This window comes from Triticum urartu, chromosome 2 (genome assembly GCF_003073215.2).
Source record: "Triticum urartu cultivar G1812 chromosome 2, Tu2.1, whole genome shotgun sequence".
NCBI classification, from domain to species: domain Eukaryota; kingdom Viridiplantae; phylum Streptophyta; class Magnoliopsida; order Poales; family Poaceae; genus Triticum; species Triticum urartu.
In genome coordinates this window covers 52,412,157-52,437,877 of record NC_053023.1, presented here as the reverse complement: position 1 = coordinate 52,437,877, position 25,721 = coordinate 52,412,157, and the positions used below count along the sequence as shown (strand labels likewise).

The 25,721-nt window shown below is 50.8% G+C and overlaps 2 protein-coding genes across 2 annotated transcripts; both read left to right on the top strand.

Annotated features, from left to right (window-relative positions):
• The first annotated feature begins 11,531 nt into the window (after positions 1–11,531).
• LOC125535651 (CBL-interacting protein kinase 29-like) lies at positions 11,532–13,121 on the top strand. Its single transcript, XM_048698723.1, has one exon. It carries the CDS (start codon positions 11,684–11,686, stop codon positions 12,983–12,985), a length of 1,302 nt encoding a protein of 433 aa, XP_048554680.1. The 5' UTR covers positions 11,532–11,683; the 3' UTR covers positions 12,986–13,121.
• A 5,447-nt stretch (positions 13,122–18,568) lies between these two features.
• Positions 18,569–23,137, top strand: LOC125534988 (CBL-interacting protein kinase 29-like). Its single transcript, XM_048698048.1, has 2 exons — positions 18,569–18,664; positions 22,578–23,137. Exons 1-2 carry the CDS (start codon positions 18,569–18,571, stop codon positions 23,133–23,135), a joined length of 654 nt encoding a protein of 217 aa, XP_048554005.1. The 3' UTR covers positions 23,136–23,137.
• The last annotated feature ends 2,584 nt before the right edge of the window (positions 23,138–25,721 follow it).

Sequence of the window (25,721 nt, the reverse complement as noted above, 5' to 3'; positions counted from 1 at the left end):
CCTGTGTGGATGCTGGACTCTTCTAGTAAATATTCTGTCAAATCTTTTTACAAAATGATTAACTTTGGGGGGATCCTTTCTGGGATCAAAGATGATATATGGAAAATTAAAGTACCTCCTAATATCCATGTTTTTCTGTGGTTGATTTATTACAATAAGAGCTTAACCAGGGATAACCTGGCCAAACGTAGACATGTAGAGGACAAGACCTGTGAACTTTTGTGATGAATTAGAAACTAGTCAACATATTTTCTTTGACTGTATTGTTGATAGGCAAGTCTGGGAGCTGATTGCTGAATGCTTTAAGATTACTGTTCCTAACTCTTTTGCTGTGATATCTTCCTTTTGGAGAAAAAGAAAACTTTGTGTAGCTTTGAATATATCTACTGCTGCTGCCTTGTGGAGCTTATGACGTTTGCGAAATGTTTTTGTTTTCCAGGGGCGAAGATGGCGAAGTATACGTTGTGTTTTGAATTTGTTGGGGGCCACGATCAGACAATGGAAAATCCTATGTTCAGAAGCTCAGGGTGCTCTTCTTCTCCGATGCTTAAAGCTGTTGGACTACCGAAGAGGGAAATCGCTTAGAATCGCCTGGAGATAAAAAAGAAGAACTCTGGATCCATGGCTGGGGCATGTAGTTGCTAGCTGTCTGCATCTCTATTCTGAGAGCTGGCATGTTTGCTTTTACTGGTTGTGCATTCGTTCCTGGAACTATTATTACTCAACTGTAATAGGGGTAGTAACTAGAACCCTGTTGTGTTTCCTTCTGTGGCAGCTACTCTCCGGCTGTCGCCGAGTACTGTTTAACAGTCTATGTGCTTTGGTTTGCCTTGGCTTTCAATAAAAAGTTGGGAGGGGGGAAACCCTTTCATTTAAAAAAAAACGCTTCAGTTGAACTTTTGGTGTTGCTACTTTTCAGGCGGAAGATAAAATAACTTTTTTTTTAGTTCTGTGCCAAGAGCCGTGGAATCTTATCACTCAGATTCCTGCAAGTACAATAGGTTGAAAAGATCACACTTATAAACACAGCTACAATCGTTGAGTTAAAGATAACCGTTTTTAGTCCCAGGGAAATAGTCAATTCCAGAGAATTTCCACATTTGAAGTACACCGGCAGTATATTCACTACCATTGATTCTACAAGCTTGCCGTGTCTGTACTGCAAAGAGAGTCGGCACATGGCAAGACGTGCCGTGCGGTGAGGCTGCCGCCAGACCTAGCCGTGCGTGTATGCATTTTCGTACGTACGTATATCTCTCCTGATGTGCTGTGTAGCGCAACCTGTCGCTAGCAGCGTAACAACTAGTGCTGTAGTATTCACTAGCATTGTTGTACTACTTTGTAAGGCCCTTGAAAATAATCAATAAAATAGCCATATACATCTTCCAAATGCAGAGGCTGTGGGTCATCTTTTTTTCTTAAAAAAAAATCAGTCCTCACTGACAATGAGCGTAACCCGCTGTCTAGCTAGCTATGCATCGAGCTGGCAAGAACAGCTACTGTACATTTTTAATAAGCTCGTCCAATTCATACCAGCAAGGCAGCAACAACTGTAACCTAATACTAGCCTACTATAGTGAATTAGTGATCAAACAAAGGCAGCTAAAATAAGCGCCCGTCTGATTTGACGAAGCCCCAGCTAGACCGGGGTAGCAAATCGTCCAAGTCTTTCCCCGGTTGGAGGGTTACACAATTGACCCAACGCGTACCACGTGTTTCTGGCATCTGGACAACGCAGCGCCCGTTTTCCGGTAACTTGCGCGGACAAACCCGTCACGGTCGGCCGCCCGTCCCTGTTTCGTTCGGCTCGGAGCGCACAAACTTCGGTTTCTCGGCAGCTGAAAACGAAACGAAAACGCCCCAAGCCACAAATACTGCTACGGAAGAACTAAAGAAAAGCTTTTAGGTACGTGACGCGCGGTGCGTTGCAAACTCGACCCCGGGAGGACACTGCCTGTGGTGGTACCAACGCTGCATTATTGTGGCAAAATGTGTGGTAGATTTCGCGGCCAGTGCGATATCCGAAAAACTTTGCGTAAAGCGAGACAGGGAAAGATACGGAACGGAGCCGCAGAAATCTTTCGCCGGATGCGATTTTCGGGTGTACGCGACGACGTGAGATGCTCGCGTCCCGTCTCGGCCACGAATTCTATCGACGAATGCGGATGCATTGGACGAATCTGTGCGTCGCAGTAGGGCTGTTGTAGCCTCCGTTTGCCCGTACCACCGGCATATATCTGCAACGCAATTAGTATATTCTTTTTAAACGTCATGTTCGGATAGATGTACTCTGAGATATAGTTGTTGGCTACCTTTATTGTGTAGATATCGTTGTTTATTGCTGAAATTCGGCGTGCCACCCAAGATTTAAGCTGTAAAGTGGTATTTTCAGAAAGTCTGCATTTAAATGTTTTTTCTGGCTTGTTTGGTATGTTGTTGTGGTTGGTCTATCTACAAGAAAACATGGCCCGTTTTAGCAGCTGCTAGTACCACCATTATTTACGCTTTGGGAAAGGTACAAGAATTATTTATAACACAGAGTTATTTTGAACATGGTTGTATGTTTCTCTTTTTAAACACAGCCTTTTTAGCAGCATCATTAGATCTAGGAGTCACCATGTTTCTTCTTTCTACAACCATTTATTTTCTCCAAACAACCTAGTTCGTGAAATTGCTTGTGGTCGTCGTTGCTACCAGATTGCCTTACCGTTCCACCCCTGACCAAACCACCACTGTCGTCGTTACTGTCACGGTCCCTGACCACCACTCTAACCCTAGGGCGGCGGTGGCTCACCCTAAACTATAACAATTGGTGCATCGGACCTTCCATCTCGTATCCGCCATCATTGTCATTCCGCATTGTCATCACCTCCGTCTCGACCCATTCTAGCATCCGACTTTGGTGGCACCCCACGTTCTCGTTTTCTCCACCTTATACTTGAGAGAGAATCTCAAAGGGGTCACACCGTTTAAAAACCAGGCTGTGATCTACAAAAATCCCATTTCTCTTGCCGATGCACAAGCTTGACCCTAAACCCTAACCATCAATGCATGAACCTTCCTTCTCCTATTCATCGACGGCACGATTCTATGGTGTCACCACCTCCGTCTCGGATCCTCAGTACGTTCCAGCCTCCCACGTCCTTGCCGACCCGTGGTGTCACCATTCCTACCCTACTCATGGAACAATCTCAAAGAAATCGCAGAGTTAAAAACTCGACCGCGAACTGCAAAAATCTAAATTCTTCGTTGTCGACAACAACATGCAATACTACCGCCTCACAAGTGAGAAAGAATATGCATCAAACCCAAACACAATCAGCTCACTCTCCCCTCCCAGCCAGCCCTCTTCAAAGATCACACTTGACTGTTGTACCTCCCATCTCCACCGCTAAAACCCGACCGTCCAAAACTACTACGGCCACCTTTGGTTTGAAGGAATTTCATAGGAATTTTAGAGGATAGGATTCTTATAGAATTTTTTCCTTTAGAGCCCTTTGGTTCATAGGAATAGATTCCTATTCTTACATAGGATTGGTTACTATTCTCCACATTTCATAGAAAAATAAAAATGAGCCTAGACTCAATGAAAAAATTTCTTTGGTGTCAATCAAATGACATCTCGTTTCCTATTAATACTCATAAGATTTGAGACATGCCATCTCATTTCCTACAAAATGCCTATTTTTATAATAATTCTATCCTATGAATCAAAAAGGCCTGCGTGTGTAGTTATGCATCGGCTGTCAAGGACAACTACTCCTACCTTTTTTAACGGGCTAATTCAATTCTTACCAGCAACAACTGTAACCTACTACAGTGATCAAACAAAGGCAGCTTAAATAAGCAAGTAACCCAATTGATGGAGGGTGCAAAACTGACCCAACGCGTACCACGTGTGTCTGCCATCGGGACGACGCAGCGCCCGTTTTCTGGTAACTTGCGCGGACAAACCCATCAGAGCAATTCCAAAGGGCTGATCCATTTCGTCCACCTGTATTCGTTTGAGTCAGCGCGGATAAAAGTGACTGCCCAATGCACCGACCCAAACCTAAATAACGTCTGCGTCGCGTCCGCGCCGACGCATTTGCGGCCCAAATTTACGCCCCAAATGCGTCGGCGCGGACGCCGAACGGACGCTTCGCGCGCCTTCTCGTTGTCCGCCGTGTCCCCACATGGCGACCGTCCAACTACCCGCTGCCCATACGGTCAGCTTAATTTATAACGATGGACCCACGCGTCAGCGACGGCGCTCGTCCTTTTTTAAGCCGACCATGCGGCGGAGCCGTCCTCATCCAAACTCGCCGTCCCCATCTGCCCACCCTTGCTCCCTCGTCGCCGGCAAACCCTAACCACCGCAACCACTGCGACGATGGGCCTCTTCTCCGGCGCCAGCGGCAGCAAGGCCGAGGGCAAGTCCCCCCCCCCCCCACCCCTTTCCCCTCCGAGTTTCTCCCGCCCCCGCCGGCGGCTCACCGGCAGAGACAGCGCGTCAACGTGCCAATGCACTAGGCGGAGTGGCACTGGCAGAACCGCCAGCCGCTGTCGTATCCCGACGTGACGCCGCCGCACGACTGGCATCTGGATCCAGATAGGATCCCAGTGTCGGCGGCGCCGCGGTCGGCTTGTGCTCACGCGGAGGAGGTGCGGCGCCGGCGGGCGCTGCTGACGGCGGAGCAGCGCCGCGACTCCGCCTACGCAACCGACTCGCCCAACTGGGCGAGGTGGTTCGCCTTCGAGCACGAGGAGGCGAGGCGCCGGAGCGTGCGCGAGGTCGACCGGAGGCCAACGCCGCTGGTCGTCCGCGAGGAGGACCAGGTGGCGGAGGACGTCTACCAGGCGGCCCTTGCGACCGTCTACCGTGAGAGCGAAGAGGACGAACGGCGCAGAGCGGAGGCGGCGGAAGAGGCGGCCCGCTACGAGGCGGCAATGGCGCAGGCCCTTGCCCTCTCCGCGGCGGGCGACAGCGTGGTGCCGCCGGTGGCCCCACCGTCCCCCATCAAGCCGCAGCCGCAGCCGCAGCCCGAGCCCGAGCCCATCGCACGCTTCTCCTGGAATGGAGTGGTGCGCGAGTGGGTGTCCGCGCCATCAATCTGGCTGGGGGCGACGCTGGTGCAGGAGCAGGCCTACCTCGAGATGTGGCGCCAGCGCCGGCTGACAGAGGAGCGCCGGCAAGGCGAGTACGAGGAGATGCTCGAGCGCGACTTCGAGGAGGAGGCGTGCGAGGCCGAGGAGGAGGCGCGCCAGGCCGCGGCTGCACAGGCGGCCGCACAGCCCCCCGCTCCGGCATTGCCTGAGCCGGCACAGCCCGACATGGCAGCGCTCTGGAACACAGTGTTCGTCTGGGCCGGGCCGGCGCCGACACTCATCGACCTCACGGACCCCGAGGACGACGCCGACGTCGCCTAGGGCAGCGCGCCGCCTCGTAGTTTAGGCTATTTTTATTTTTTTTAAATGCAAATGTGAACGCGTGGACTCTCGCCGGCCTTCGTGGCCGGTTTTAATGTTTAATTAATGTAGTTTCTCTCTTTTTAAATATGCATGTGTTTATTTTTTTTAGCGCCGTTTAAATGGGTCGCAGGCCAGCGTTAGGCGCAGCTGCCGACCCAAATGCGAAAGCGGGCATTCGTATCCGTCTGGCCGACCTAAATAGATAAAAAACGGATGAAATCGATGTCCGTTTAGGTCGGCCCGTTAGAGTTGCTCTCACGGTATTTCATCCGGCTCGGACCTGGAAATAACCGCAACACACAATTTTGTGTTACTCCTGCTGGATTTCGCGGCCACACACACGAAACGGAAGAGATGCCTCCGGGTACGCGACGCGTGGCGCAAAGCGCAAACACACGCCAGTACAACGTCTCCGAGAGGTGTGCACTGCGTGTGGAGTGGATTTCGAGGTCAGTGCGCGAGAGCTTTGCTTAAAGCAAAGACAGGGAAAGATACGGAGCGGAGCAGAAGAAATCTCTCGGCGGAAGCGAGCGATTTTCGGGCGTACGCGACGACGTGACGCTCGCGCCGCGTCTCGCCATATCCGTGCCATGTGCTCCGCGACGCGGAGATACCGGACGAATCTGTGCGTCGCAGCGGCAGCTATGGCCGTGGCCTCCCTTCAACGCGATTAGCGCATTCCTTTTGGACGTCATATTCGTATGGATGTACTTTGAGATATGCACTTGTTGTTTTCTTTCCGTTGTGAGGATGAGGAAGATATGGTTGTTTGTTGCGAAAAATGTGGTGTGCCAACGAAGATTAAAGCTGGAAAAAAAACGAAGATTAAAGCAGGAAAGCAGGTATTTCCGGCACCAAATAAAAGGCTCCATTTACATATATTTTTGGCCAAGTCTAGCGAGCGGCCGGCTGCTCGCATAGCCTACGCGAGCGGCCGGCCTAAACTGAAAATTGTGTGTCTTCTTCTTAAGTAATTGTCCTAATTTAAGAAATCTTTAGACCTGGTTCTTAAATGTATGCACAGCCATCCCTTCGATACATGCATTTTATTCTTTGGTGTATTTAATTCGTGATTTCAAAACTAAAAAAACATAACTTTTAATCCGCGTGTCGGAATTAAGATCCGTTTTTCATCGCTGGAATCCTCGCGACGTGCTCTTCGAAATTAGATCCCGCATGGAGATGTTTCGACAAACTAGTCTTCCTGCCAACTAAACATCAATGTGTGTGCAAATAGACTAGATTGCCGTGCCAACTGAGCATATGTATGTGTGCCAAAAAAATCCTGCCAACTAAACATCAATGTGTGTGCAACTAGACTAGATTGTCACGCCAACTGAGCATATGTGTGCAACTAGTATCCTGCCAACTAAACATCAATATGTGTGCAACTAGACTAAGACCCTGTTTGGTTCCAAATAAGTCACCAACTTATAAGTCGAAAAGTATAAAAAGTAACTTATTTTGCCAAACGGATCCAACTTATAAGCCACCCTAACTTATAAGTCATAAGTTGCTACACCCAACTTAAAACTTATAAGTCACCCCTTTTGCATGGGTCGCATCATCTTTACATAAAAAACAAGGTGGGAAGATATGCTCAGATGACTTATAAATCAGATGGCAACCAAACAGGCGTGACTTATAAGTCACTGGTTTTAAGTCACCTGACTTATAAGTCAGGTGACTTATTGGAACCAAACAGGGCCTAAACTACAAGCCAACTGAGCATATGTGTGTGTAACTAGTCTTCCTGCCAACTAAACATCAATGTATGTGCAACTAGACTACATTACAAGTCAACTAAACATCAATGTGAGTGCAACTAGACTACATTGGAAGCCAATTAAATATCAATGTGTGTGCAACTAGACTACATTACAAGAGGAGGTTGCACATCGACTTTCGTCAAGGCAATAGACTAGTTGCACATCAAAGTTGTCGTGGTTGCTAGGTTGCAACCTTATACGAAGGTGTAGCTCCAAACATTAGTTTTGGAAAAAAGTTGCACGATGTAGTAATAAAGTTGCACAATACAGTAATAGAGTTGCACTATATAGCTTCAAAGTTGGCATTTGAAAAAAATTCATCAAAATATATCCATGCGGGATCTAGTTTTAAAGATCTCGTCGTGAAGATTTCAATGATGAAAACGGATTTGAATTCCGACGCGCGGTTTGAAAGATATAACTTTTTGAATTTTTGAAAACCCAAAATAAATGCAGATGGATCTGTCTTTCTTAAACTATAAGAGCAATGTGAACGCATTTAATGCCACGCCTACATGCATTAGCAGACAAATAAATTAACACATGCATGCGCTGTGAGAGCGAGGCTGCTCGTTTTATCTAAAAAGTGCGCGTGCACTTTGAAGAATTTAGGTATATTTTTCGGGCTTGTTTGGTATGTATATGCTGTTGGGGTTGTTCTAACTACACGAAAACTGTTCCCCTAAAAAGAAAGGTACACGAAAACATGGCCCGTTTTAGCAGCTGTAGTACCACCATTAGTTACACTTGGGGAAAGGTACAAGCATTATTTATGATACTAAGCTACCTTGAACATAGTTGCACGTTTCTTTTTTTTAAACATAGCCTTTTCAGCAATACCACTAGATTTAGTACAACCTTCGTCACAAATTACTTATACACCCTTCGATCCATATTGCCGTCGCTCAAACAGATGTATCTAGACTAGATACATCCATTTAGACTAAATACATCCGTTCGGCCGAGAAGTAATTTAGGACAGAGGAAATCGCCATGTTTCTTTTCCATGCAACCATTTAATTTCTCCAGCCAACCTAATTCGTGAAATTGTTTCACCAAACCACCACACCCTGATCACCACTCTAACCCTAGGGTGGCATGATAACCATTCTTCGGGACCGGTGCCTCGCCCTAAACTCTTAACCGATGATACACGGACCTCCCATCTCATATACATCATCAATGGAATTCCGCATTGTCATCGCCTCTATATCAACCCATTCTAGCCTCCGACTTTGATGCCACCCCATATTGTCAGTGTTTCCTCCTTTCTCCTATTTGAGAGAAAATCTCAAAGAGATTGCGCCGTTAAAAACTCGACCGTGATATGCAAAGATATCAATTATCTGATTGATGCACAGGCTTCACCCTAGACTCTGAGACCATCGATGCACGAACCTTCCTTCTCCTATTCGTCATCGGCGCGATTCTGCGGTGTCACCACCTCCGCCTTGGACCATCGTAGTTGACCTGTGTTGTCACTACTCCCACCTTACTCATGGAAGAATCTCAAAGAAATCGCGGAGTTAAAAACACCATGATCTGTGATGATATAAACTCAAACTCAAATACGACCAGCTCACTATCCTTCAAGCTTGGACCTGGCTGCACCTTCCTTGTCCACCACTTGGTCGACCGTCCAAAACACCTCGCCATTCAATCCGAACAGCAACATCACACGGTATGTAGCAGTCGTTGTACCGTATGTGATCCACTCTAGACCGTACGTACCATGCAACAACAAGTCGTCCAAAACTCTCTGAAAATAACCATACATATACATCTCTTGTACGTGATCCATTCTAAACCGCACCATGCCGGAGCTAGCCCTGAACATACGCATTTTCGCATATATCTCGGCAGCGCAGTGCAACCGGTCGCCAGCGGCGTAACAACGACTTACTACTTGTCGGCTGTCAAGGACAACCACAGTTCCTTTTTAATTTGTCAAGGAATCAATTCAAATTCTTACCAGCAACAACTGTAACCTACTACAGTGATCAAACAATTCAAAGTCTTTCCCCAACTGGAGGGGTGCAGTATTGACCCAACGCGAACCACCTGTGTCCGGCATCGGGACGACGCAGCGCCCGTTTTCCGGTAACTTGCGCGGACAAACCTGTCACGGCCGCCCGGCCCGTCCCTGTTTCGTCCGGCCCGGAGCCGGAGATAATAATAACCGCACAAAGTTTTGTCACTCTTGCTGGACCGGCACGGCCTCGGCGAAGTCTGAAAAAAACCGAAAAAATGTTCAAGCCACAAGCACGCAACGACGGAGATGCCTCCGCGTACGCGACGCGTGGCGCAAAGTGCAAACACGTCTTCGAGAGGCGCATGTGCATGTGCAATGCGTGGAGTGTGTTTCGCGGTCAGTGCGAGACATCCGTCCAGAGAGAGAGCTTTGCTTGAAGCAAAGACAGGGAGAGACACGGAGCGAGCGGAGCAGGAGAAATCTCCGTCCAATGTCCGTGCCCTGCGCCCTGCGACGCGGAGATGTTGGACGAATCTGTGTGTGCGCCGCGGCAGGGCCGTGGCCTCCGTTTGCCCGTGCCGGCATTTCTGCAACGCGATTACTATATTCTTTTTTGAACGTCATATATTCGGATGGATGTACTTTGAGATATGCACTTGTTGTTTTCCTTTATGTATTGTGTAGAAGAAGAAGATATACTGGTTGTTTGTTGCGAAAATGTGGTGTGCCACCCAAGGTTAAGGCTGGAAAGTAAGGTGTTTTCGGCACCAGATAAAAGACTCCATTTTAAATGTTTTTTCTGCCTTGTTTGGTATGTTGTTGTGGTTGTTCTAGCTACAAGAAAAAACGGCCCGTTTTAGCAGCTGCTAGTACCACCATTATTTACACTTTGGGAAAGGTCCAAGCATTATTTATAATACTAAGCTACCTTGAACATAGTTGTATGTTTCTCTTTTAAAACACAGCTTTTTCAGCGCTATCACTAGATTTAGTAATAACCTTCGTCACAAATTACCTGTCGCTCGAAAAGATGTATCTAGACGCATTTCAGTGCTAGATACATTCGTTTGAATGACAACTAATATGGATCAGAGCGAGTATTAGATTTGTCTACATATCGATGTACCTAAACATTAAAACGTGTCTAAATACATTTGTATATAGACAAATCTATGACAAGTAATTTGTGATGAGGGAGTCACCACGTTTCTTTTTCATGCAACCATTTTATTTCCCCTGACCTACGTAATCCGTGAACTTGTTTCTCTTCACTACTCACGGCCGTAGTTGCTACCACATCGTCTCTCCGCTCTGCCTTGACCAAACCACTACCATCGCAAGTACCGTCACGGTCCCTGGTCACCACTCTAACCCTGAGGGGCATCCATTCTTCGGGGCCGGTGCCTCACCCTAAACTCTTAGCCGTCGGTGCATGGAGCTCCCATCTCGCATCCATCATCGATGGCATTCCGCATTGGCATCGCCTCTGTATCGACCCATTTTAGCCTCCGACTTCTGTGTCGCCCCACGCTGTCACGGTTTGCTCCTTACCTGAGATACAATCTCAAAGGGATCACACTGCTATTAACTCAGCTTGTGCTCCGCAAATATCTCATTCCTCTAATTGATGCATGGTCCTCTCCCTAAACTCTGACCATCGATGCACGAACCTTCCTCCTCCACTTCGTCGTCGACGCCATTCCGTGTTGTCACCACCTCCGCCACGGACCCTCGGTACATTACAGCCTCCGACGTCGCTACCCGACCCGTGTCAGCACCATTCCCACCTTACCTATGGGAGAATCCCAAAGAAATCACGGAGTTAATAACTCGGACCGTGATCGGCACAAATCAAACCTCTCATTCATCCACAAACATGCACCACCACCTCACAAATTGAGAAAATATGCATCAAGCCCAAACACAATCATCCCACTCCCCCATCAACTTATCCCTCTTCAAAGCCCAGACCTGACTGTACCATCCTCCCCAACCACTAAAACCTGACCGTCCAAAACTCCCAACAGCAACAGCACACGGTAGCCGTCGTTGCACCGTACGTCCAAACCGTACCATGCATGCAACAATAAATCAATAATTCGTTTAAATACAATATATAAATCTCTGAAAATATACGAGAATCGGAACCACAATTAGTGAGCAGCAGCGCGTCGTGTTAGCAAGAAGAAACTTCCCGGCTGCTGCCACAGCGGCAGCACTTAACACCACAACACGCGGGCCCCACCGGTCATACTGACCGTGGGCCCACGGCTCTCCCCCCCCGCAGCCCCGCATAAATAGCCCCCCCGCTGCCGCCCCAGATCGTCTTCAACCCAGGAACCAGAAGAGAATCCCAACCCCCGAGACAACTCTCCGGCCCGAACACGCTCCCATCTCTTTTCTCGCCGCCGATCCAGCCGGGGAAAATTACTACCCCACAGTCACGACCGCGCACAGCGACGGCGGCCACACAGCATACCCCGCCGCCACGATGCCGTCCGCCTCCAGCGCCGTCCCACCCGCCGCGGCGCCGGGAGACGAGTCCCAATCCCAGAAGGTCCTCCTCGGGAGGTACGAGCTGGGCGGGCTCCTCGGCCGCGGGGCGTCCGCCAAGGTGTACCGGGCCAGGGACCTCCTCACGGGCCGGGACGTGGCCATCAAGTCCTTCCCCAACCCGCGCGCCGGCGGGCGCGACGGCGAGGGCTCGGCCGGGACCGCCGCCATCGAGCGGGAGGCGGCCATCCTCGCCCGCCTGCGCCACCGCCACGTCGTGAGGCTGCACGAGATTCTCGGAACCCGCAAGAAGGTCCACTTCGTCCTCGACCTCGCCGCCGGCGGCGAGCTCTTCTCGCTCGTCGACTCCGACGGCTGCATGACGGAGGACCTCGCGCGGCATTACTTCCGCCAGCTCGTGTCCGCCGTCCGCTACTGCCACTCCCGCGGCGTCTACCACCGCGACATCAAGCCGGAGAATTTGCTGCTCGACGGCGACGGCGACCTCAAGGTCGCCGACTTCGGCCTCGGCGCCGTCGCGGACGAGAGCCTCCACCACACCCTCTGCGGCACCCCGGCCTACGTCGCGCCGGAGATTCTCTCGAAGCAGGGGTACCACCCGGCCAAGGTCGACATCTGGTCCTGCGGCGTGGTGCTCTTCGTCCTCGCCGCCGGCTACCTCCCCTTCAACGACGCCAGCCTCATCAACATGTACCGCAAGATCTACGCCGGCCGGTTCCGGTGCCCGTACTGGTTCTCGCCGGCGCTGCGCCACCTGCTGCGCCGCATCCTCGACCCCAACCCGGCCACGCGCATCGACACGGACGGCATCCTGGAGCACCCCTGGTTCCGCCACGGCGCGAGCGGCGACGGCGAGCTGGAGAAGCTGATGCGCGGCCACGAGGAGGAGGCGTGGTTCAAGACGGAGTTCAAGGAGGACATGGCCCGCGACATGACCGCGTTCGACATCCTGGCCTTCTCGCCCGGCTCGGACCTCTCCGGGCTGTTCGTCGCCGGGCCGGGCACGGAGCGGGTGTTCGTGGGCGAGCCCGCCGCGGCCGTGCTGGCCCGGGTCGAGGACGCCGGGAAGAAACAGGGCTACGGCGTGAGGAGGGAAGGGAAGGGCCGCGCCGGGCCGGTGTACGTGGAGGCGGAGGCCGGCGGCATTGTCGCCAAGGTGACCGTGTTCCGGATCGCCGACGCGGTGTCGGTGGTGGAGGTCGTCAAGGGCCACGGCGCGGAGGCCGCGGCGTTCTGGAGCGACTGGCTCGAGCCGGCCGTGAAGCCTCAGGCAGTGTGAAAAAGCTGCCGAGTGCGAGCCGGGTCGGGAATATCATATCGCCTCGCCGTGCAGTGCCGGCGCCGCCGAGGGCGCGTGTGGTCGGAGATTTGTTGTTTCAAACTTCCAATGGCGAATTCGTTTGGTTTTTCTTTTCCTTGGGTCGTGTTTGAACTTGCAATGGCATGCCACGGCACTGCAAGTGTGCTGGTGACTGCAAAACCTGGTCGGCGGACCTGCTCTGTATATATTGTGGGAGGGAAGAATTCTTGCCAACTCGAGGCAACAATCGCCGTCATCAACAACTCACAGGGCCTGCGCACGACCGCATCGACCGCCGGCATGAACCTCGCCTCCCGGGCGGGGCGGAGAAGTACAATGAACCTGGACCGAAAACTTGCACAGAAGCACAACGACCGCGGTGGCGGCGCCATCGAACTCTCGGCTCGACGAGTCAACTATAGGCCTATAGCAGGAGAGCAAGATATACAGGGGGCTGCCGGCGGACGGCGGCGCGGTTTGGTGAAGAATATGATCGCCTTGCCGCGGCGGGCTGCCGGCGGACGGCGGCGCGGGTCGAGATTTTGATGCTTCCTATTTGGTGCAGTGCGTGAGCAGGATGTGCGCGTGCCATCCGGTGGCCGGCGACGTGCATCCATAATTCCAGCGCAAGGAGGAGTAGAGCATGATGGAAGAAAATTCTTGCGGGCGCAGACAAAGTTGTCGTCGTCGGAGAAGGCGCGCACGGACGCACCGGTGGCACCGATGGATGAATCTTTTACCCTGTCAACCCTGCGCAAGAAAACGAAATACGTTCGGCTCCTCAACTGCAGCCGCGACTGCTCAATCGTGCAGGCCGCTTGGCCTGCCAAAAACAGAGCATTTTCCATGGAATCCTCCTCCCTTCTCCGGCACCTAACGGTCGTGGCTGGTCGTTGGCGTGGAGTAATCAGTGCGCGTACCGATCATCGGTGCCGGGTGCGTGCGTTTCGGCTATAGGTTGCCTACGAGATCTGATCTCGCCTCCCACGAATCATGAATGAACTGTGCATGCATGATAACGTGGCGTAGGTGGTCTACCTACAAAGACACGGCCCCTGAATCCCACGAATCATGCGTGAGTATTTCGAGAGTATGCTGCTGCTTGGTACCACCGGCGGCGTATCGTCTCCATGTGCGTCGGCGCGGGCGACGGGACCGCGGCGAAGATGCCCCGCCGTCCGGCCGGCCGCGCTCCGCCACCGGCCCACCGGAGGTGTTCAATTGCCGACTGGTGCATAATAATTCGTACATTACAATTGAAGTCGTAGAGTAAGACCCTCATGGCTATCCTCTTTTCCAATGGAAGATGCTCTGCTCTCCGTGGCGTAATTCCACTGGAAAGCACATGATTCCTCGCTCGTGGCCATGAATCCAAAACAACAGTCCCGATCAGATCAACCAGAAATAAATAAATACAGGTTGATCAAGCACCCCTAAACCATACTGTATCACTAACATGGACAGAAAAGCGACGACGTGCGGGACAACAAGACACTCGGAAGCGACGGAGCAAATAATGCGTGCCTGTTGCTGTAAACACAAAGCTAGAAGCAATCTTTCATGACCAATTAGGCATCTACGACGAACAACGTCTTTGAAGCACCCAGCCATCTACTGCCTTTCGTCGTTCTCAGCTAGCAGTAGCGGCAGAGTTGAGGTCACCTCCCAACTTCATTTCCTGCGCGCATTATTGCACTAGAATAATACTCCCCCGGTCCATCCATTTCAATGACAAGTATTTCCGGACGGACGGAGGGAGTAGTAGTGTATGGCGACTGGTCATTTTTCCTTAACAAGGCCGTGAGTCCCTGTCGACGTGCCACATGGCCTCACATCATTGGCGCGGAAGGAAGATCAGTGAGAAAGCATGTATAATCGCCCTCTCAATTATTGCCTCCACATGTATGAGCACCTGAACAATCCTGCCCCAGATCGGCTGAATGAAATTCTGGCTCAGTGATCGGCTGATTCTGCTCACGTATGCTCTGCACTTTACTGATAAGGGCTGTTAGTCTAGTATTTTTAGCCTGTAATGCTTGTGTGTCTTTTTTTTCTTCTGGAAGAAGAGTTCAGAGTAGATCTTCTTCTTAAATGAAAGCTTGCTAGTTTTTGTGTATGATCTTCTGCGTATCATCCCGGGGAATATAATAAGAGTTGAGTCGCCATAGTGACGGTGATTGACGCCCTGAAAGTGAATCGACAGTTTACCTGAACGGGACGGAGGGAGTAAGAAAAGTACTAGTAGCAAACAATGCGACTTAAGCGAATCCCGTATTCCATCGATTTCTATATTTCTATGTTGCGTGCACATCTAAAAGAAATTGTACTACATGGCATCATGTATTACCTGTATTACCGTAGTCGCAGGGTGTTAAGCTTAGGCCTTCTTTAATTCATAGGATAGAAATATCTTAGGAATAGAAAAAACATAGAACATTACGTGACATGTATCTTCATTCCTTTTAGGATGGAGATGTCACTTGATTAATAGGATATGATTTTTTTTCATTGAGTCTAGTCTAACTTTTTTTTTCTTTAAAATGTGTAGGATTGTTTTTTTAGAGTGTAATATTTTTTTTTGTGAGGGAGAGTGTAATATATTGATATCGCGCAGATACCAATTACACACAGTCGCTACATCTACAAGATGTAGTAAAGACATCCAGGATGCACATAACCAAACAAAAATGTTCCACCACAGCGACCAACTTCTCTCAGCAGCCGCACACAAACCACCACCAAACACAACACCCAAAAAATATAGAAGGTCTTCAAAATCAACATCTCAAAGAAGGAATCATCGCACAAGCACCATCGTTGTCCGATCCAAGATCTTACGTTTTCACCTTGAAAAAATCCATGCTCTCAAAATAATTTTTCCAGCAAGGCAATTACCAGGCACAACCAATGAAGATCAAACCTTAGGTTTTCACTCTAAAAGTCACGGCTCGGCACCTGAAGAGCGCCACAAAAAATGAATTCCTCCGGTGCTCCCGCCCCCACTTGACACAGTTGATCCTGAGAGTTACCAAACACTTGGCTGACTCCATCGCCTCAAAGGCTTTGTCTATCTAACTGATTCTCCGATCTCAGCCACCTTGACCTTCTCCACAGATGTCTACACCATACAAATCGAGAAGCCGACATGTCCCATGGTGTCAACAAACAATAGTGCTTCGCTCCACACCGTCATGGAACCTCGTAGGTTGACATGGTGTGGACGACTGAATTCTATCCGATCCAGATATCTTGGGAAGGATCTTCGGCAGTAGTTCCGGAACACGTCGATGACGAAATCAAGGAGGACCAATCATGTAGGAAGTTGCCATGATGCGGGAAGAGCACGAGGAGAACCACCATTGTTTTCACGGCAGCAGGCCCCCACGCCGCCCCGATCCAGCCCGTCGCCGCCTACCTGCCAACATCCATGGCTTGAAGCCTGCCGACCAGAGCCCCAGGCCGCATCCGCCGATGAGGCACACGACCGATCGCGGCTTTGGGCCGAGCTCCACGAACCCACCCCAGATCAGATAGAAGGGATCGGTAGCCAAAGTCATCGCTGCAAGCCGGGGCACACCACCAAGCGGAGCATCCCACCACGCCCGTCACCAAGCAGCGCCGCCGCCGGAGCCTCGCAGCGAGCCGTCACCAGATCGGAGCTGCACCCATGGTGGCGGCGAGGGAGAGGGGTTGGAGCCTTGGAGGGGAGGGTCGTCGGCCGGTGTACCGATCATCTGTGTCGTGTGCGCTTCGGCTATACGCTGCCTACGAGATCTGATCTCGCCTCCCACGAATCATGAATGAGCTATGCATGCGTAACGCCGTATCGGCTTCATGTGCGTCAACGCGGACGACGGGACCGCGGCGAAGATGCCCTACCGTCCGGCCGTGCTCTGCCACCGGTCCAACTGAGGAGTTCAATTGCCGACTGGAGTACTCCCTCCGTCCCACAAGACGTTTTTGTAAGCTTGCAAAAACGTCTTATACTATTGTTGAACGGAGTAGTACAGTACAATTAAAGTCATAGAGTAAGACCCTCCTGGCTGTGCTTTTCCTAACGATGCTCCGCTCTCCGTGGCGTAATTCCACTGGATGCACATGATTCTTCGTTCGTGGCCATGAATCCAAAACAACAGTCCCGATCAACCAACCAGAAAATAAATACAAATTGATCAATCACCCCTAACCTGTCGCTAACATGGACAGAAACCTGACGACGTAGAGGACAACAAGACACTCGGAAGCTACGGAGCAAATAATGCGTGCTGCTCCCTCTGTAACGTTTTACAAGACGTTTTTAGATAACATAACAGTGTCAGAAAAACGTCTTATATTAAGTTATGGAATATATAAGTACGTACCAGTTGTCGTAAACACAAAGCTACAAGCAATTCTTAATCAATGGCTCTTCCTGTACAAGAGGCATCAAGGCACTGATCGCCGGCACCAATCGGCCATTTACAACGGATAAAGTCTTTCTCAGTTATCAGGAGCAGAGATGAGGCCACCCAACTTTATTTCCTGTGCGCATTATTGCTGTAAAATAATGCACTACGGCAACAAGTCATTTTTCCTTAACAACGCCGTGAGTCCTTATCGACGTGCCACATGTTCTCCCATTATTGGTGTCGATCAGTGGGAAAACATATATGTCAGCTCAATTATTGCTGGTCAGTGCACCCACATGCCTCAAGAGTCCTCCTGCAGATGATGATGGGCTGAAAAGCTAGCTCGGTGATCGGCTGAATCTGCCAACACATGCTCTGCACTTCACTGATCGTCGGCCATGGTCGCACATTTTTTTCATTCGGGAGAAGAGTTCTGAGTAGATCTTCTTGTTGAAAAAAATAAGCTGGTTTGTCTATGTGTATGATCTTCTAGGAAGTTTGTATGTGTTTCACATACGCTTATATGAAAGAGTTGATTGGCCGTAGGGACGATGATTATTGACACCCTGAAAGTGAACCCATAGTTTACCTTAACGGGCAAATCTGAAGTAAACTCTGTTAATACACATGCTGCCTGCCAGTACTATAATACTCCCTCCATTTCATAATATAGAAGCGTTTTTTGCCAACTGTATAGTACTCTCTGAAAGTGAACCGATGATTTACCTTAACGGAGGAATCTGAAGTAATCTCTGTTAATACACAGGCTGCCTGCATGTTTTGCTACTTTCTGCGATTAATTTGGACGGTGACCTGTGTCAACTGTGCACCGTGCGGAGGTTTACGAGCAAGCAGGGACACGACCCGTCGTACGGCTTGGCCCTTCTTCGTGATAATGCGGCGGCCATATCAGATTATCAGTTCTTCCAAGGCTCGAGGTCGAGGTTGCAACCTGCATCGCGACGCTCGTGGATCGGAAAGTTGGCCCGTCCGAACAAAGCCTCAACCGACTTGCCGGAGTCGGATAGCAGTCCCGCCGTCGGTGTACCGGGCATGCGTGCGCGCGCGCGTGCTCTTCAGTTTACAGGTTGTTGCCGGAGCCACACCGAAGCGGTGCCAACCGGTGCGGAGCATTAAGGCCGTGGTGTGAAACCATTGACCTACGGCGAACTCCATGGCCAAGTTGGCCTACGAGAGCTTCGTCGCCCGTCTCCGCGGCCAGCGAAGCACCCGCGCCGTCCCCCGCGTGCACCGCACCACGGATTCTCCCGTACCGGCGTGGAGATTCCTCCGTTCACGCGGGAACAGCTCGCCGGTGGCAGGTTCCGCACGGGGCACAGGGTCTGAGGGTCCCCGTCCACCGGCCACCTAGCGTTCGCTCGTCCTTCGTCCTCCATCGTTGGCTTGTTGTCACCGGTGGCGGTGGCGGTGGGTGATAAGCGAGTGGCGCCATGGAGTTCATGCGTTATAGTTCAGCCACAAGATCTGAACTGATCAGATGGAGCATGATAGGACGCGTGGTGGGTGATAGCATACGGGAGTCCCCCTTGTTCCTGTTTGTTTGTTTGTTTCTTCCATGGGCGCTGATCATGGCCAGTAGACAGTAGTAGTACATTCCGAGGCCGATGCTCATGCGAGCGCCATGTGCTCTTGTCTGTCGACCGTGGAGGACATGCTGGCTCTAGCTGAAAAAGAAGGAGCGATTCGACACTGGTCCATGTCGCCGCACGGAGACAGCTACCGTCAGCGGCCATGCGCCATGCCGCCGGGATAAGGATGGAGTTCGTCGGCCCGGTGCCGTGCACGCTGACACCTGCCACGACCGCGATCGATCGGCTACGCCGCTGCATTATTCCGGTGCATCTCACCCACGAGATGGAGCGATGCGACGACCGGACCCCGACGCGGTCGATGGCACGGTTCCGTGTGAGAAGCGGGAAGGATCCAACCACAAGTACTACTGGTAGTACACACAGGTGTGCAGGAAGCTCCACCTGTGACTGTGATGCATGAGTCCCAAAACCACTTGTCCCAATCAACGGCTAATACATACGGCCCTAATAAATTGTTAAAGCAACAGCGAGCGGACTGACGAGACACGCGGAATCATCCGTGCCGTTCATCACGACGGAGCAAGGAATGCGACCTGTGTTCTAGACGCGAAAACTGGAGATAATCACTCGGAAAGAAAGAAAAAGGACGAAACTCACACCAAACTTGTGGCCATCGATCATCATCAATCAAAGTAGGTTACGATTAAGGCTAGTACTAGAGCTGTCCATGCCATGATGCCAACATAAGTCGAGTGTGAGGCGTCCCTCTTGCACTATCATTGTACTGCTGCACTATAGCCGTGGGTCCTTATCATCAGCATATGACACCTCTAATTGGCGCACAATATTACTGGTATTAATTTTGCATTATGGGAAAAACAATTGCCAATTATTGCCGGGTGCATCCACACATGGGTGAGACGAGATGATGGGCTGAGAAGCAGGTTCAGTGATCGGGTGGTGCTGCTTACGAACATGAGTGTAGCGCTTTGCTATCTTGGTTTAGGTCTTCTTTGGTTCATAGGGTAGAAAAATCGTAGGAATAGGAAAGTCATAGAAAATGAGATGACATATATCTTAAATCCTATGAGTAGGAATAGCAAAGGAGATGCCCTTTGATTCACATCATAGAATTTTTTTTCCATTGAGCCTAGACTAATGTTTATTTTCCTACGAAATGTGAAGGATAGGAAGAATCCCTCCATAGAAATATGATTCCATTCCTACAAATCAAAGGGCTCTAAAGTAATTTTCCCTATAGTAATCCGATCATATGAAATTCCTACAAAATTCCTATAAATCAAAGGAGGCCTTAGTCTGTATGGAAGTAACGTATGGCCATGTGATGTTACTCGTCAGCGACCGTGGTAATGATTGGTTATCTTTTATCCAAGAAATGGGCCCGAATACGAAATCTCCAGTCTAAAATATTGGTTATCAACTCAGTAATAAATTCATAAATTTGTCTGTACTGTACGTGACTTGGTGTTTATAATACGAGTGGCCACCCAGAAGGTGTCATGCATGTGACCCAATCAATCAAATACTGAAACATGCACAGCTGGAGTAGCTTTAATAAAAGAGTGGCGTCCTTTCACTGATAGTTTAACAAGCAGCTCACCCGCCAATTTTCTCAAAAGAGAAGGAGAAGGTGTATCAAGCTCATTAACAATGAAAGTCAATAAGCAAATCATTTTATTTTATTTTGCATTCTCGGCTCCTAATTCTTATTTCAAGGGTGTTTAGAAATGTGTGGCCAGTGTGGCATGACAACATCCAAAGCTCCCGACAATGTGGTATGCACAAACGCTGTGAGGTCACACGGTAGGGTTGCTCGCGCGTCTCCGTCTTGCCAAGAAGCATATAAGCAGCACGTCATATTCTGTCATTTCAACGATAAGTTTACGATACAGATAAACTTCAGCTAAAATGGACATGGAAATAAAGCGACCCTAAGGTGGTTACCCACGTGCTTGAGAAGGAAGATGCAAATTCGAATAACACCGTTTGGTATGAAACTTCGTGGGCCATGGTTGAATCATGCAGTGAAACAGTCCACTCGGCCCGTGTGAAATCAATGTTCTCCTATCAGCCACAGACAAAAATAAAGTAGCAACTATTAGCAAGTGGAGTTGAAGAATACGATAACAAATTGTTAACGCGAACTCGTTTCGGAGAGCAAGTTGTTGACCACATGCATTCAATTTGGATAGTGTAGCGAGGATCGGGCGTACGGATGGACATTTCAATGATAATGATGTGACCTTATCATTCAAGATGTCGAGCTATCAACTGACCCTCTCGTCAACCATCCGAGCAACGGCGGTACGTATAGATTGCCAGCCGAGGAGGCGTGCGTAGGTACAACTCATGTCACAAAAGCGTTTTGAGATGAAACTGCAACGAGCATATGACATGGTCAGATAGAAATCTACCGAATAATGGAAGCCTATAAAATGTGACAATATTGTTGACATACACAATGATAACGAGTCATCTTCCAACAAATGACATTCAAGGCGGGCCAGTTCTTAAACCGTCTCGGGTTGGTTGACCATCTGAGGTGGGCTCCTTTCTTACAATTTGAAGGAAAGAAATCCAATGCATGTATTAGACCATTCTCCTTATACACGGTCATCGACGTGGCCTCCTCTCCTCCAATCCCACTTCTCCATCCGACTACTCTCTAATAGATTCAGCGCACTACCGGGCTCCGATGTCGACCCCCCTACCCTCTCCTCACTATGATTGCTCTTGGGATCTGGGCATGGCGACCGATGCATGGTCAATTGGAACATGTTTTCTAAGCCGAAAACTCTCAGCCACTTAGGAGTGTTCGATTTGCATAAGTTCATGGTATTGCGCCTTCGATGGTCGTGGTATGAGTGAAAAATGCCGGACTGGGCATGGGTGGGGTTAGGCAAACCTTGCGATGAGATGGACATGAACCTTTTCTATCCCACCACCAGAATCTCTGTTGGCGACGCAGTGCATCCAAATTTCCGTATTACTCCCCATGGCTACAAGGGGAAAAACTTACATATGCCCTGCCTACATATTTTGAGATCTCCAAGAGGAGAAATGTGCACATTAAAGATGCATGCATTAGAGACGAGCTTCACGATCGTGCTTGGATTGGGAAGATTGACATGAGTATGACTTTTTGATCACGCACATTCAACAATTTTACAAGCTTTGGACAATGCTTGCCCAGGTTCAACTTCAAGATGACACCGTGGATGATTTTTTTTTTCAACTTCACCGCCCTTGAGGAGTCTATTAAGTAACTTCGTCTTACGCGACATTGTTCGTTGGTGCCTCTTCCATCACCACATGGCAGTCCATTTAGAACCATTGGACGCCATCCAAATGCAAAATTTCCACATGGTTTGTCTATCTTTAGTCAATGGATCATCCAAAAAAATGGGATGGCCAACCTGCAGGAAATGCCAACTTTATAGGAGGCAAACGGAGACCACACACAGATTTTGTTCAAATATAGGCCCGCAATCAGAATGTGCGGTGTCATCGAGAGCTGGATGGATCTTCCAAAGTTTTAGGCAGCTACTTAGGTGGGTTGCCCTAGGTTGACGTTTGGCCGACGACCATGATTCTTGGGAGAGGGCATAGGTGGAAGGATATGGAATCGCTTGTTATGCTACGCTTTGCTGCAGCCTCGACCCCAACCCGGCCACGCGTATTGAAACGGACGAGATCATGGAGCACCCCTGGTTCTGCCATGACGCGAACGACGGCGGAGGCGAGCAGGAGCAACTGATGCGCGGCCACAAGGAGGCGGCGTGGTTCAATACGGAGTTCGAGGAGGAGATGGCGCGGGATATGACCGCGTTCGACATCCTGGCCTTCTCACCAGGCTCGGACCTCTCCGGGTTGTCCGGTGTCAGGCCGGGCACGGAGCGGGTGTTCGTCGGCGAGCCCGCGGCGGTCGTGCTGGCCCGGGTTGAGGATGCTGGGAAGAAGCGAGGGCACCGTGTAAGGAGGGAGGGGAAGAACCGCACTATACCGGTGTTCGTGGAGGCGGTGGCCGGCGGCATTGTCGCCAAGGTGACTGTGTTTAGGATCGCCGAAGCGTTATCAGTGGTCGAGGTCGTGAAGGGCCATGATGCGGAGGCCACGACGTTCTGGAAGGATTGGCTAGAGCCAGCCATGAAGCCTCGAACAGTGTGAAAAACTTACAGAGTGCGAGCCGAATATCATATCGTCTCGCCGTGCTGGCGCCGCGGAGCGCGCATCGAGAATTGTTGTTTCAATGGCGGATTATTTTGATTTCTTTTCTTCGGGTCGTGTTAAAGCGGCTGCAATGTGGTGGGGGGAAGAATTCTTGCCAACTCGAGACAACAATCGCAATCGCCACTACTCACAGGGGCACGGGCACGAACACAACGCCCGACGACATGAAACTCGGCTTCCGCGCCGCTCCCTCGATAAAGGTTGGGCAGGATGGAAAAGTACAACGGACTTGGATCGCAAACTTGCACAGATCGACAGGGACTGCTGGGTTACCTTCGGCAGCGTGATGAACCGCCGAGTGCTGCGAGCTGGGTTTGGTAAAGATTGTGATTGCCTTGCCTCCGGCGCGCCCCGTGATTTGATGTTTCGGCGCCGAACTGTTTTCTTGTTTGTGGTCGTGCTAATGGTGTAGTGCATCAGCACGACGTGTCGTTATCCTATACCTAAATAGTTGGTCCTCACTGACTCTAATTCTTCTAACATGCAGCCCTTCACTTTATCATCCAATAACAATATTTTGTAGCACATGCATACCCCATTTAATTGTTCTTACTCAAGAAATACATGCATACTCTGTATTCACAAACAATTACTTCAAAAATAATGGTTTTTGATTTAGATCATTCCGTTTATACATAATCCATCTCGGAACAATGCGTGGGGAAGTCACCTAGTTGTATGAATGGGTGAGTTAAGCCATCGAAATGTTTCTCTGTCGGCGCTACAGGAGAAAGAAGATGATAAATTGGTAAGGCAAACATGGGCGTCTAATTTGGACGGTGACTTGACTTGTGTCAAGTGTGCACCGTACGGACGTTTACCGGCAAGCAGGGAAGAGCCGTACGGCTACGGCTCTTCTCCGTGATAACGATAAGCCGGCGGCCGGGCCGTATCATTTTCGAGCCTCGAGGTTGCAACCTAGGACGCGACGTCCGCCCGTGGATCAGAAAGTTGGCCCGTCCGAACAGAGTCATTCCCAGCCGATTTGCCGGAATCGGATAGCACTGGTCCGTCCCCGCCCGCCGTCGGTGCATCGGGCATGCCCTCAGATTTACAGCTTGTTGCCGGAGCCACGCCAAGCCGGTGCCAATGATTGCGGGAGCAAGGTCGACACGGTGCCACCGACGGAGCTCTGCGTCGTGTGAGTGAAACCATTGACCTGCGCCAACCCCATGGCCAAGTTGGCCTACCCAAGCTTCCACGTCCGTCTCCCAACCGAAGCCAGCGCAGCACCACCGTCGCCCTCGTGCACCGCACCCCGGACGCGCACCCAGATTCTCCCGTACCGGCGGCGAGATTCCTCCGTGCACGCGGGAACAGCTCGCCGGTGGCAGGTCCGGCACGGTGTACAGGGTCTGAGGGTCCCCGTCCACCGGCCACCTAACGTTCGCTCGTCCTCGACCGCTGGCTTGTCACCGGTGGCGGTGGGTGATAAGCGAGTGGTGCCATGGAGTTCATGCGTTATAGTTCAGCCACAAGATCTGAACTGATCAGATGGAGCATGATAGGACGCGTGGTGGGTGATAGCATACGGGAGTCCCCCTTGTTCCTGTTTGTTTCTTCTGTGGGCGCTGATCATGACCAGTGGTACATTCTGGTGCCGATGCCAACCCCATGTGCTCTTGTCCATCGATCGTGCGGTCGTCCGAAGCCTGGCTGGCTGGCTCGCCCCTGGTTCGTCAGGTTGCCCACCTGCGACGCTCGTGGCCACCGCCATAGCGGTCGGCCTCGGCCATGCGCCATGCCATGCCGCCGGGATAAGGATGAAGTTCGTCGGCTCGGTGCCGTGCAAGCTGGCCCCTGCCGCGACCGCGATCGATCGGCCGTCCGGCTGGGGATCAGCTCAAGTGCGTACACCGCTGCATTATTCCGGTGCATCTCACCCACGAGCTGGAGCGATGCGACGACCTGACCCCGACACGGTCGATGGCACGGTTCCGTAAGAGAAACCAGAGTTCCCGGCCACAAACACCGGAGAGGTGTGCATGACGCTCTATCTGTGATGCATGAGTCTGAAAACATATTATAGTCACGGGTCCTTATCATCAGTATACATGACACCTCATCTCACATAATTGGCGCAAAATATTACTGTTAACAATTTTGGGTTATAGGAAAAACAATTGCCAATTATTGCCTGGTGCATCCACACATGGGTGAGACGAGATGATGGGCTGAGAAACAGGTTCAGTGGTCGAGTGGTGCTGCTGACGAACATGAGTGCAGCGCTTTGCTATCTTGTTTTAGCTTGTGTGTAAGTGACATGTGGCCATGTGATGTTAGAGCATCTCCAGCCGCGTCCCCAACAGGTCCTCCTCAGACGTTTTTACCACGCCGGCGCCGAAAAAACGGCCCAGTTGCGTCTCCAGAAGCTCGTTTTTCGCCGGCTCGGGCCGAAACTAGTGCCGGCGGACCCAGGCCGAACCCGACGCCCTTGGGGCGCCTGGGGCGCCGGCACAAGTGAAACGGGCGCGTGGGTCCGCCCTGTCGGCGAGACGGGCGCCTCTTCCCGCCGTTTCTTCC

Bases quoted from the DNA above. Each gene is read 5' to 3' on its own strand.
- LOC125535651 (XM_048698723.1), top strand. From the start codon at position 11,684: ATGCCGTCCGCCTCCAGCGCCGTCCCACCCGCCGCGGCGCCGGGAGAC.
- LOC125534988 (XM_048698048.1), top strand. From the start codon at position 18,569: ATGGCCAAGTTGGCCTACGAGAGCTTCGTCGCCCGTCTCCGCGGCCAG. The intron at 18,665-22,577 runs GTACCGGCGTGG...GAGAGGGCATAG, and splicing joins ACCGCACCACGGATTCTCCC to GTGGAAGGATATGGAATCGC.